At 30.2% G+C, this 14,377-nt stretch overlaps 1 protein-coding gene across 2 annotated transcripts; it reads right to left on the reverse strand.

Annotated features, from left to right (window-relative positions):
- Window positions 1-388: 388 nt before the first annotated feature.
- LOC145052248 (11-beta-hydroxysteroid dehydrogenase-like 2) lies at window positions 389-7,297 on the reverse strand. Of its 2 annotated transcripts, XM_079000032.1 has the most exons (6): window positions 6,981-7,294; window positions 6,675-6,867; window positions 3,739-3,824; window positions 3,437-3,568; window positions 3,026-3,154; window positions 389-813 (listed from the first exon to the last, which is right to left on the reverse strand). In XM_079000032.1, the coding sequence occupies exons 1-6, from the start codon at window positions 7,161-7,163 to the stop codon at window positions 601-603; spliced, it is 936 nt and encodes a 311-aa protein (XP_078856158.1). In that variant the 5' UTR covers window positions 7,164-7,294; the 3' UTR covers window positions 389-600. The 2 variants fall into 2 exon arrangements, with proteins under 2 accessions (XP_078856158.1, XP_078856159.1); XM_079000033.1 differs by lacking the exon at window positions 3,437-3,568 and having other exon boundaries at window positions 6,981-7,297.
- Between the last annotated feature and the right edge of the window lie 7,080 nt (window positions 7,298-14,377).

Genomic DNA, 14,377 nt, shown 5'->3' on the forward strand with positions numbered 1-14,377 from the left:
GAAGGGAGGAGGAAAAAGGGATAGGTGGTGGTTTTTGTCACAAATCTTTAATGAATTTGACACTTTTCGTCCTTGTAGTCAAAACTTTTACATTTTAACATAAAAAACACAAAAAACCTCATTTAAAATTTTGTCACCATATTTTCCCAACTTTGACAATTTTAACATTATTGTCACAACATTTTTGGAGTTTCTCCACCAATGTCTATTCTTTTCATTGTACACTTTTGACATCTAATTTTAGGGGTTGTCGACTTTCTCCCCTATTTATGGTGATTTACAATTTCAGCACATATCTTTTAAAGTTGGCCGATTTTTTCCATATTACCCCAAAAGCGGCGTAGCCGCAGTTTATTTACTAGTGTATATAAAATACCAATGGATTGAATTTTTCACATATAATTCAATTTTTTATTTCTTTCATTCCATTTCATGATTACATGATTCGTACTAGACATACCCATCTTTCATAATATATGTATACCGTATAACTAGATTCGTACATCCATTTTCGGCTCAAGCATTTAAAAGAAACACATGTATGAAATACAAATATTTTTCCATTCACAAAGTTACTTGTACTTGATATCAACGGGATGTTTAATTTTTCTTTTCTTTGTGGGAAATCTGTGGCCAAATTATGAACACAAAGTTCATAATCGAGTCAAGAATCTCTGGACTAAATGTCTTCCACAATAATACCATCTTCATCCATGAAGGCTCTGTAAAATATTTATCTCCACGTTTGGTGCTATTTACAATCGCCTTGGCACACCTTTGAGCTGATATCTTCGGTATCCATGATGCGTTTCCCTAATTGGATGCAAATTGAGAAATTACACTAAAAACTAGAAAATAAATTACCATGCAATTAATTGTAAGTAAAAAACAAAAGAAAAAAAGAAACTATTGAGAATTTAATGAAACCGTTTGGTGCATGCTTACAATAATCCAACTAAAATCATCATGTATTATTTTGTGTAGTGTTTTCAACAGCATAAACAATGTCAGTATCTTAAATGTGATTTTGTGATTTCTCTATACATAACCCATGTTCACATCATTGAAAATGGATGGTAGGATTTCTTTTATTTTTTATTGGTTTATGTATCAAAATATAGTTTAAGATAAAAAATGTTTGGATTGCTTATGCAGTAACAAAAGACAACAAGTTTATAAATTGATTTTTAATGTTTTTATAAAGGATTAATATCATAAAAGTTCTAAGCCTTTAACGCGTGATCGGGAAAAGCTATAAATTTTTTTTATTGTGATGATCATAACTTTCTCGCAGAATTATCACTTCAGACCACTTAACGAGTTTCATGGTTAACTTTGTTATTTTTTTTGCAAAATGAATCCTAAAATTGAGTTTAAAGTTAAAATTCGGAAAAAAAACCCTAATATATTAATACATTTTAAACTTTTTGTATTTTTTTTAGTTTTTTTCATTTTTCTTTTCGTATTATATTTTAATTTTTTTTCTTTTAATTTTTTTTAATTTTATTTTTTTATTTGTTTTCGTATTATTTGTTTTCATTATTTTTATATTTTTAACTTTTTCTTAATCTTTTTCAAAAAATGTAAAATCTATTCATATATTAGAGTATATTACAATTTTCGTAATTTACAGTTTTTATAATTTTTTACTTTTATTTAAGTAAATAAAATAGTTATATTTATATTTTTAAATTCGGTAAAACTTATTTTTATTTATTATTTTTGTTCTTTTATTTCTATTATATTCAAGTTACGAAAAAAATGAAAATTAAAAAAATAGTTTGTTTATTGAGAATTAATGTTTCAATGTGTGAGATAACTTGCAAAAAATTAAATCATATTAATATATGTGATATCAATTATTTAAATTCAAGATAATATTTTTTAATTTGATAATAGACTAAAAAAGAACAAAAGAAATAATAATAGTCGGTCTCTATAAAAAAAACGTGTTATAGTATTTTATATTAAAATCAAGTTCATTTACTTGAATCAAAATAAATACAAACATTAGAAACACCATAAATAACTAAAATAGAAAAAATAGAAAACGTAAGGTAAAAAAGATAAAAAAAAATCAAATTGTTGAAAAAAAAGCTAAAAAATAAAAATAAATAGAGTATATATAAAAAACAAAAACAATATATATATATATATATATATATATATATATATATATATATATATATATATATATAAACTAAAATAAATAAAGTATACAAATAACGAAATATAAAATTAAAAAACCATGTAATGTAACTTTTTGCAAACTACATTGACCATATTTGAACTTTAAATCTAATTTTAAGATTGATTTTGCAAAAAAAAATTAATAACAAAGTTGACCATAAAACTCGTTACGTGTGCTAGAGTGATAATTCTACAAGAAAGTTGTGGTCATAGCAATAATAATAATAAATGTTAGTGTTTTTTTCAATTACACATTAAAACTTAAGACTTTTATGATATTAATCATTTTATAAATTCTGTTTTTACATATAAAATATAAAATGACCAAAAATGACATAAATAAAAATGATAAATTGATATGGATATTGCTGGTCATTATATAAAAAAACTGAGACCGATGCATGTGTTTTTTTAGGTCAAAATAGTGATAAAGTGGTATATTGGTTTCCACTTATGCTATACATTTCAAATAAGTTAAAAAACAATTTATGAAAATCTATTTAAATAAGTCAATAAACATTTTTTGTTTTATTTCATCCAAACACTAAAAAATATTTATTATCAGAACAAGTTATAAACATCTTAAATAAAAAATCTAAAATACCCCTTGATATCAAGTGTTTTAGCAATGAGAACATTTAATTACAAGATGCATATTATAACAAAATTAAAATGACAATCTTTACTGTCTATGGATTAGTAAAACCTATAACTCTTCGGTAAAAAGTTTAATACTGCTAAAAATATGAATAAAATTGATGGTGTGAAGATCAAAGTAGGGTAAATGAATTAAGTAAATTTAGTGGATTAAGTACCAAGTAAATTTAGTGAGTACCTCTTCTAACCAATCTTTATCAGTTAAGTTGGTCTCGACCATTCCTGGAGTAACTACCAATATATCAACATCTGAACCAACTTCGATCCTCAACGTTTCAAAGAAACTTAGCAACGCCGCCTTACTAGCCTGTGAGATACAGTTTTGTAACTATAACAAAGATGTATAAGATATAAAATATGCATCTTAATTGTTTTTTTATGCAAAGAAACCTTTTTTTGCATAAATATGTTTTGGATGAAAAATGGCAATCAATTTTTTTTTCAATTATCTAATTAAAGAATGTGTTTTTTTGTATTTATAGTTTCATGATGTATAAAAAACAACATCATTTTCGCACGAATGTTTGACTACTTTACAATAAAAGAAAACACAATACATACTTATAAAGAAGTGTATACTGATACTCACGTTATAGACGCCTACTCGTGGTGTAGCAAACCATCCCCCACAAGAACAAATCGCAATTATTTTTCCTTTATTTTTCCGTAGATGCGGAAGTGCAAAATGCGTGGTATATACTGATCCCCAAAAGTTAACATCCTAAAAAACAACAATAACTTACTTTCCTTTATGTTATATTTCTACTGAAATTGGATTGGTTCATTTAGTTATAAGTTATAACATATTCTTGAATGCTTATTTTAAAGATTCTGTTTTTTTTTTAATAAAAAATTAGTGGAAAGTATGCGAGAATTAAAAGAGATAAATACCATGACAGAAGTGTGGTCAGTGAGACACTTTAAGTCCTCAAAGAGACCGAACTTTCCGATAGCAGCATTGTTTATGAGGTAATCAACTGTCCAAACAAATTCACAATTTTAAATAACTATTAAAACTATTATAAGTATTATATCTAGTATTTAACCAATTATGTTACTATTTTTACATAAACTTGAATTGGACAAAATTTTGATTTATGAAAAACATAGCAAATAATATGAACTGATATTAATTAGAAGTGGTGGTTTCAACTCATTTACCTAATAAAAATATCAGTATATATAAGTTTCAACCCATTAGATGATCAAAATTTTAAAAATTAACTAAACTCTTATATTTTCTCTCTATCTATCCTCTTATTTATTTTAAATGGAGAAAAGTGTATTAAAATATGATTCTTTCATTAAATATGACACATGTCATTATCTAATATGGATACGAAAATGAGTAAGAAAAAAAATATAAATATAAATATAAATATAATTTCTCTTAACTAAAACTAAAATGGATTAAACAAGTCTATGAAACCGATAACAACTCATCCAAAATGTATGTGAATGGTTATAAGCTCTTAAATTGGTAAATGAAGATTTTTTTTGTCACTTGTCACACTCTCATTCAATTTGTCAAATGTTATTTTGTGGTTATTTTGAATTACTTTTTTTTCCACATTTAATTTAGGAGTTTTCATGATCTGGCATGTACAGAATGAAAACTTCATTCTCGATTCTACGAGAATTTTTATGAATGTCTTTCTATTTTATTAAATTGCATATAATATTTTAATTTTAATGTTATAATTGCAATAAATGTAGTAATAAATGGATTTAATTTACTAATAAACTTACAATTTAATTTTAAAATTTTCAAAATTAAAACCTTTTAGTTTCTTTTCTTTATTTAAATTATTTTTTTTAAATTTCAAAGATAAAAAATTTTCCATTATAATAAATCATTATTTTTTTTTATTTTCTTATAAATTCAAAGTTCTCAAATATTTTGACCTTTTTATTTAACTTTTTTTTTTAAATTAACTCATTTAATATATGAGTTTCGCAACTAGTATATATATATATATATATATATATATATATATATATATATATATATATATATATATATATATATATATATATATATATATATATATATAAAGATCAATACGACAACAAAGATAGAACCAATAATGAAATGACACATGTTATTTCATTGTTAATGGGTAAATCAAGCGGACTATCCTTATGGTTTGTGGTAATTTACATATTTGATCTCCAATTTTTATTTTTTTTACTTTTCTTTCGTATTCTTCAAATTTTTCATTAGATCTATGTGTGTTACAATCATTATTAAGATGAAAAAAAAAATTCCATATTCATTCATCAAATTAATCGCATTCTTCTTGAACCTACTTCTACTTTTTGTAATGACAGATGGTCTCCACCGACAATATTTCTAAGAGAGTGGGTATGGGCAATGCCCCAAGGAGCGTTATTGGGTGTTATAACATGTGAACACCGCCCCCCTTTAATGTTATCAGACGTTATTAGCTTGCATGTTACTCCCCGTTACCATCATAACACGTTATAGCGTTGCCCACACCTACCAGTCTAATGTTTTTGTACTCTGTTTTGATGTGATTTTTTTGAATTAAAGCAAAAATTGAAAGGGATTTCAGTTTTTGGCTGAGATTTTGCAAGAACCCTAACTTAATTTTCATCTATTTAATTTTTTTTTTCTAATTTATAAATAACAAAAAGAATTTAAAAAGAAAATATAAATTACAAAAATGTCATTTTATGTTGCTCGAAAAATGCAATAAGAATAAAATATATGAATAATCCGAATGAATAAAAAAGCAAATATGAAATTTACAAACCACATGATTGATTTCAGTAATTTATTTTCATTTTAATAATATAAATTTTAGAATCATATTTAATATATTGACAACTTAAGGAGGTGTTTGGAATTGCATTTGAACATCAAAAATCCTTTTTTAGGACTTTTTGTAGAAAACCTTTTTGCAAGCGGAACTATTTAAAATGTTTTTTGGATTTGTAAAATGATTTTTGGTGTAACTTTTACATCAAGTTTTTATGGCTTTTTAAAACCCTTTATTTTTCTTTATACAAAAAGTCATTTTCAAAATAACTTTTCTATTATCCAAACATCTTTTAATTCTTTAAAAAAAGTTAAAACTTAAAATCCATTCTAAAAGCAATACCAACCACCCCCTAACTCTTATTGTTGCAAAAGATTCTAGATGTCTTAAAATCGGTGCAAAATAATTTCTATTTTTTAAAACAAAGATAATACGCTTAGATGCGTTTCTTTCTGAAAAATTAAATATATTCTTATATTTTGTTTGTATTTATATTCATATTCCTATAAACAATGAAATATATAGTCCATTAATTCCTTCAGTTAATATTATTTTTTTGATTTTAATACTTGTCTTAATCTAAATACAAAAATACTTTTAGAAAAACTATAAACAATAAGTACAAAAATACTTTACAAAAACTATAAACAATAACTAAAGAAAAAAAGAAATTAAATATTCTTTTATTTTTTGTTTCTATCCATCTTCGTATTATTTTTATATGATGATATATATAATAAAAATTATTAATTTTAATAAATAAGACAAGTTTCATTTCTAAATGTGTAGAAAAATAATAAGAAAAAAAATCGAAGGAATTCTCACAAAAAAAGTATTACCTTTAATTTAGAGGTGGTAAAAAGTTATTATGTTAGTGTATCATCTCTGAAACGTGACTTACAACACCCAATGTGGGAAAATAGTACCTTTTATAAGCCGGAAAAACTGATCATGTTTGGTTTGTGAAACTTGCATCATAATTTTCAACAACATTTGGTGTGCATGCATGTTAGTTATAAACGTGTAGTAGAATATAATTCTTACTTTTACCGAAATGTTTGATAGTTTCATCAACAATTTTGTTACAGTCCTCAAGTTTCGAAACATCTGCTGGAATCACAATCACATCGGGCGATCCCACTGCCTTAGCATTTTTGGCCACCATTCGGAGTTGTTTCTCTCTTCTTGCAACTAATATCAAACATGCCCCTTCTTTCGCATACTCAATCGCCAAATGCTTCCATTTATGCACAAATCAAACCATGCATCATCAATTTCTCCTCATACATACAAACATACATATATACATACATATATGTATGTAAATTCCATATTAAAACAAATGCTTACCTCACCGATACCAGTGGAAGCTCCAGTAATGACTATTACTTTTCTAGCAAGCTCTTCAGGATACACAAATTTGAAGCAGAGACTAATGAGATTAAAGAACCAACGTGTAGGCACCAAGAACACAAAAAGAATGATCGAGAAAACTGGAAAAACAACATTTAAAATCTCGTGAATCACATCCATCAGTCGTACCAAACAATGATGTGTTCGAAGTTTATGCGTTGCAAATACAAGGACTAAGAACGAGTATATAAATTGAGATGAGATTTCTGACAATCAATTTTATCAACTAGCAATAAATGTTATGCCCATGATATATGCCGAAAGTTGAATGTGTGACTAAACTGTTTCCTTGTTATCATGTAATCTTTTGAAATTTGCATACAACCCCATGTGGTTTTCATCTTTACAAAAAATGTTTCCTTGCTATCGTGTAATCGTTTGGACCACACTCTTAGGCTACCCCATTGTCTGTTTTAAGCTACCCGCTCACCAATTTTTTAAATAAAAAAATTAAAAATTAAATGATTAGTGGTGAACTAGTTTGATAAGCTACCACCATAACCCGAGCTCACACGTCTCACAACATCTCTTTTCATTTTTCTTTTATATGTTATATCTTATTTTTGGTCGATTTGTAATATATACGTTAAATATTATCTCAATAAAATTAGCAAAAGAAATACTAAATTTCATTAATTTTTTTTTTTATAAATAGAATATAATATCGATATATTTCCTATTTAATTTTAATTTTTTATTTATAATAAATAGTTGGTTTTGATTGGATTGTTGGGTTGTACACGTGGAAGAAACAAAATTAATTTATAATAGAAAATTTAAATTAAGTTGGATTGCTTATGAGGATATTCTTAGAAGTTGGTTAAGGATATTATGGGTAAGTAGCGAAACTAAGTGTCCTAATTAGAATTAAACTAGGGAAGTATCCCCGTTTTACGGGGGTCGGATTTCAATTCAACTGTCTGCGAAAGAAGTTTACGGTAGATATTTTATTGATTTATTTATTGGAAGGCATATTATCAATCAATTGCATAATCGAATTTTAGCCATTTAGTATAATCTTCGCTTCAACTTTCATCAAACCAAATCACATGACTTATGAAAAATTCAAGCTAGTGCTCGTTACACCCAAAAGCAATGCAACACATTCAATATTTCAAGTTTGTAAGGCATCATGGTTTCCTTGCTTCAAGATTTCAAAATCAAGGGCAATTTGGTCTATTTGCATTTAAAGCCTGTATGCCTGAAAAACAAAGAAAAGAATAACGTAACAAAATTAACACATTAACATTCGTAAAAAATAATGGAATGAGTTAAATAAAACACAATATAAAATAAATGATATGATGATTTTACCTGACTTTTCTTTGTTGGAATTATGGTGTTTCTACCAATGAGCTTAGTCTTGTAGGAGATCAGTTGTCTTGGTCACTCTTATCAGCAAGGAGATTGCTCGTACATCCTACTACCTCCATTACCCGCCGAACACAATCACAAGTTACAGTCAGTTACCAACCATACCTTTCTACCCAATTATCAAATTTCCCCTTCCTATCAGCCACCTCTGTTAATTTTCCTACAAAAAAAAAACAACAAAAAAGCAACACCAAAAGAATTATAATCCTTAAACTTTTTTCCAATCTAGCAAATGAGAACTAAAACGTAGTAAATCAAAGTCAACATCTATAATTGTGACCTTTCTTAATCCTAAAACCAATACACTCCAATACAGATAGAACAAAAAAAGAGTATGAATCATGAGGATTAGCAGATCAGGGAAGAAGACACACAAAAATGAGAAAAAAAGTAAACAGGAAAGAGATTCCATTCGATAGAAACATCAAGTAAAGCAGTATATGTGTTGAATGAAGCTACAAAAAAATGGTATCTTATAGCATAACAATCTTAAAGTTTAATCTAACAATCCAAACACAGAATGAAAAAAATTACAAATCTCACCCAAATTGAAGTCGAGGTCAATTCAAATCCGAAATCAAATAATGCTTACTTGGAAGCTAAAGGATGGTTGTTATAGATCAACCTTTCAAAATATCGACCATCAATTTGAAGTATAACCAAGTTGGGATACATCACTTCCTCTTCAATTTCAAAGTTCAAACCCATACTTGCTATTCGTCATGTCAACCTGCAAAATGTAAAAAGTTGGTGTATGTAAGAAATTGGTAGTGAAACTAATTATTAAGAGACCTGAATGGTTATAAAAATTGAACGAATCAAAGGCTGTAATGATTCATGACTCAAATCTTGAGCATATCCATATTCAGCACATGTATAAAGTGTGTGAACATTCACAATTACCAACATATGATAATTCTCAATAATGAATAGTTTTAAGTCGATTCCACGGAAGCCTATACTATGCATGTAGTTACAAATTAAAACATTGAAGTGATTTAAAAGAAGCCTAGTGTTTATTGTTTATTTTTTAGAGATAAAGACACCAACTCAAGTTTTGAAGTAATTTGAAACATGAAAGAAGTTAAGAAAAATATTTTTCACTTAAGCATTTCATCGAACAGATGGCGGACGAAAAAGTTGTTCCAACCTAGACGCAGAAGAAACGGGATATAATAGTCCACATAACCTTCCCATGTATTCAGTTCTTGTTCCACTTCCTGCAAGACACAAACAAACAACAACAAACAAACAAATATAACAGACAAACAAACAAAATTTAGTTGGAAAGAGAAACAACTTTGTGAGAAAATATTAAGATGTTTAGGAAAATGCATGACAGAGTGTAACATCCTAAAATTCAAGCCCAAAAATTTCATTTTTGAATTTAAAACATTTTACCAAAACATTATCGATAAAACAACACCTTACAAAATCATAATGTTACATCTCAAATCATGACATCAAAAGTAATAAAAATCAGAGTACAATCCCAGAAGTTCAATGCGGAAACCATGTGTGTATGTGATGCGCTGCTACACCGTCGGCTCCTTCCCCTTCGACGAAGAGGTACCTGAGACCAAAACAAAAACTGTAAGCACGAAGCTTAGTGAGTTCCCCCATCATACCACATACCATACAATATCATCGGTATCTTTCAACCGGTAACCTTCATCGGTATCTTTCAACCGGTAACCTCCATCGGTATCTATCAACCGCTAATCAACATCGGTATTGTCACACCCCAAAACCATAAACGGCGGAAACGTTCTAGGGCGGAGGACGTCATGTACAGTATCACAACAATGAAAAGTAGTAAACAAGCAACAACATCATCCATTGCATTAATAATATAATTTTAATACAAGTGTGTTCTGTCAAATTATAATAGACACTAAAGTATAAACAAAATGAAAGATGAGTCTTGAATGAGCTCCATTTTCTCTAAACCTTGCATCGGTACCTGTCTATGGTTGACCTAAGGATACAAATTATTTTGAAAGAGAGTATCAGCTTTAAAGCTGGTGAGATCATAAGTATTTTAGTGTCTTAATTTGTATGTAAGTATTTGTATGTATATGAACTGTAAGTATTAAAAATGTATATAAATTGTAAGTACGAAAATGTTTGTAAAACAACTGTCAACGTTTGAAAAACCCTAGAAATCCCTATGATTCCTACTATTATAAAAGGGAGTCTTCTACCAAGACTTAACTGTTCTAAATGTAGCCTTCTACCAAGGCATCTAGTGTCTGTGTGTGTGTCTCTTGTAAGAGTGTGTATTTTCCCAAGTCTGACTATCATTAACCAAAACTATAGTTTCTACATTACCGTGCGTTGTGTGAGTGTTCACTAAGTGAATGTAATGGGAAAATGAAATAGTACTATGGTGTATTGTCGAACTACAACCATATCAATTACCTCAAGTCTAGGGTAATTCTTCTAAGTACTGTAGTATTTCTAATACATAACTACATTGGTACTCCTATTGCCTTATTTGAGGGATAAGGTATAATGTGATGGCTAGACCCTAAGCTAGACGCTCCCCTGTCAAAGGGATTTTGAGACCTTTACACGCCCATGCATATATGCATGCCGTGACATATCCACATTACTATGATCATGTATACCCGATATAACTAGGACAATTGCGTTGTGATTCATCGGTATAGTTAGATCCTGAACTTGTTCCATGCTATAGCACCTAGTGATGTCTGTCCTAACATCGTATATGTAAACGTACTCATGTAAGTGAAATCATGTAAATGTACTCATGTAAGTGTATATATGTAAACGTATTCATGTAAATGTACTGTAATGCTCTACGTGTGCTAGCTGTAATGTGTGTTCTCTCTCTATCTAGCATGTATAGTAATGTACTGTGTGTACTAGCTGTAATGTATGTTCTCTCTATCTAGCAAGTATTGACTCATGAATGAACTGACTCATTGTATGATATTGCGTTCTAGTGATAGTTGTAGTATCTTCCTAAACTATCCATATGGTAGCTTACTGGTAATGTAACTGGTACGTATGAACATGGAAGAATACCCTTGCTACCCAAGGGTACTAAATGAACTGGGAGAACTTTTATAACTATATATGTACACATAATATATAACTAATATTTAAACAACCTTCGGACGGATACCCGATATCCCACCAGACCACATCTCAAGCGCGAAAAGGAAATAGGGTGGATAGCCTTCCTAAGTATTTTAAACATTTCTTATATAAATATACATATATAGGCATGAAATTGATAATATAAAAGCATAAAATAAGTTTTGTAAAACCTTTGAACATAATTATTATCTAAGAAAAGATCGACTTGATGTCAATCTATAAAACGGTTTGAAAGCATGGGTGCAAAAACAGTTTAAGTATAAAGGAACATTTGTTTGAAACACAATTGTAAATGAGTTTGAAATGACGCATCCAGAGTAAAATGTACAACTTAATAAGGAGTTTTAATCATATAAAATGTTTATGAAAATCATTTGAAGGAAACTGTTTGGTAAAACGGCTAATGAGTAGTAAATCATTTGAATGCTGCTTATTAATCACATGTGATTGATATAATTACTAGCATGATTCTACTTGTATCCCCCCATAAAACATTTAAAAACATTTAAAACATTGATTAAGGGGTATGAACTCACCTGTTGTGGGTGATACGGATGAACCGAAGAGGTAGGACTGCTAGGTGTCAAGTGAAGTCTTGAACACACTCTATGATCCTAGTTAACATATAATATCACATATATGTAACAAATTAGTCTATAAACAACTAATAAACAAGTCAAGACACCCTAGGACATGCTAAACACCTTTATCAAGTGTTATTAGCCTCTAGGATTGCATCTAAGTGCTTGTAGGGGAAGCTATTGTGTGTAGGGCTCAAGGAAAACTCCACTATGAGGTTCACGGCCCTAATGACACTACCAAATGAGTTTACGGTCATAAACTCATGATTTTATGGCCGTAAGCTCATACTTATTTTACCATTTGATGTTTGATGCTCTATAAGGCCCTAAGAAGCATTCCTACTTAATGGCTTGGTCTACGGAAGAGTTTAGGGCATAATATGACTCCTTTTAAGAGTTTACGGCCCTGGGACCATATCCCTTGGAGATTACGGCCGTAATCTCCCTTGGGAGGGTGTTTGTGGTGTTTTCAAGTCCCTAATTTAACTAGGAACTAAACTAGGCTATTGTACAAGGCTTTAGAAGAGTTTATACTACCATTTGGCACTATTGTTTGGAGTTCACGGCCCTGTAACTTCTTGGGCCGTAAACAAGTTACTCTTGGTGTTCTAATGGTGTTTTCTAGTCCTAAACACATTATGGTACATGTCGAAACTAGTCTCTTGGCTTAAGGAAGGCTTTTAGGGTGTTTTGGCACCTAAAAATGGAGTTCACAGCCCAAGAACATCCTTGGCCGTGAACTCACTTCTAGCCTTTGTTTCTTAATGATTTTGTGGTTTAAACATGTCATTGTAGTTTCTAGGTTGAGTTCCAAGGCTTGGAGGGACATTGGGCACACTTTGGCCCTTATAAAAGAGTTTACTCCCCAAGGTGTTCTTGGGAGGTAAACTCTCGAATCTTGCTGTTTTGATATGATTTTGATGTTATTAAACACAATCTAAGCTATATAATACAACTAGATAGAAGTACTCACGATTTGGGATGAAAACCCGAAGATCCGTGAGAGAGAAAATGGCTTTTCTCTAGTTGGAAATGTAACTAATGAACAAATATGGTTCAGAATCCGATATATAGTCCTGGGATTTTTGGCAAAAAATATTTTATTCCCGAAATAAACTCTAATATCATAGATTTTTGGAATAACGGTGTTGCATAAAACCCTAGTGCATCCACTCTCCTGATATCTCCTTAAGTGTAAATCCTGAAAAACTGTCAAACTTATACCCAAAAGTATGGAAATTCACTGTAACTTTTCTAATCTTCTACTGACTTGATATGGTTTGTACAGAATGGAAATTTCGGGTTGTCACATCATCCCCCTGTTAAAGGGAATTTTGTCCCGAAATTAGAATTTAGGTAAGGAAGTAAGTACGAATGCTCGAGTCGAGAGGTAGGAAACTTCCTAATCGATTGGTTCTCGCGCTCCTAAGTGAAATCGGGTCCTCGGTTGGTATCCCAACGAACCTTCACTATAGGGAGGTGATGCTGCTTCGTCCGCTTGACCACTCGGTCGAGGGTCACTACGGTTCTAATATGAAGGCGAGGGTCTCGTTAATCTCGATCTCGTCGAGTGGGCTTACGAGAGTCCTAATGGAAAGGTATGGTTTCAAGATCAAGACGCGAAGGGTAAAATGTACATTACTGAGTTCGCGGAGTAGATCTAGTTTGTGAGATACAGGACCGATTCTGGTAAGAATCTTGGAGGTCCTGACTATCTTGGATTTAGCTTTCCACGCGATACGAAGCGTATTAAGCTATTCCCAGAGTGAGTTTTCCTAAAGAACCTGGTCTCTCATTTGGAATATCCAAGGTTCTTTTACTTGTTTATCTTCCCAGTCAAGGGCCACCCCCTGCTGGTTTATGTAATTTGTGAGGAGTTCTAAGTGAACTATGACAGTAGGTTGGTAAGACCTAGAATTTGGCGAATGTCTGTCGGCATCTCTGGTGTCGACAAATTCTCAACGGTTTTGACAAATTGAAAGAGTACTCAAAAATTCCCACATCACTAACAGTGTGTCTTAGGAAATTTTGACTCTTCAATTCCAGAACTCGTGTTTAGAGAACTTTGCGAAAAGTATCTCCGAAGGTAATGTTTCTGTGGGTTCCTTCTTACTATGAGGGTAGATAAGTAAGTCATTACATGGAGAAATGACGAACTGATCCAAGTAAGAAAGACGTACCCTACTCCTTTAGTTCACGAATACTATGGGCATATTGGTCCTATCCGAAGGGTATCACTACGGACTCGAAGTG

Source organism: Lactuca serriola, chromosome 5, assembly GCF_051521515.1.
Source record: "Lactuca serriola cultivar US96UC23 chromosome 5, Lser_US96UC23_V15, whole genome shotgun sequence".
NCBI lineage: Eukaryota > Viridiplantae > Streptophyta > Magnoliopsida > Asterales > Asteraceae > Lactuca > Lactuca serriola.

What these genes read in the sequence shown, in the direction of transcription:
- LOC145052248 (XM_079000032.1), bottom strand. Translation starts at nt 7,163, where the DNA reads ATGGATGTGATTCACGAGATTTTAAATGTTGTTTTTCCAGTTTTCTCG. An exon ending in CTTCCACTGGTATCGGTGAG is followed by an intron (nt 6,868 to 6,980) that starts GTAAGCATTTGT and finishes CATAAATGGAAG; the next exon opens with CATTTGGCGATTGAGTATGC. An exon ending in CACGAGTAGGCGTCTATAAC is followed by an intron (nt 3,155 to 3,436) that starts GTGAGTATCAGT and finishes TGTATCTCACAG; the next exon opens with GCTAGTAAGGCGGCGTTGCT.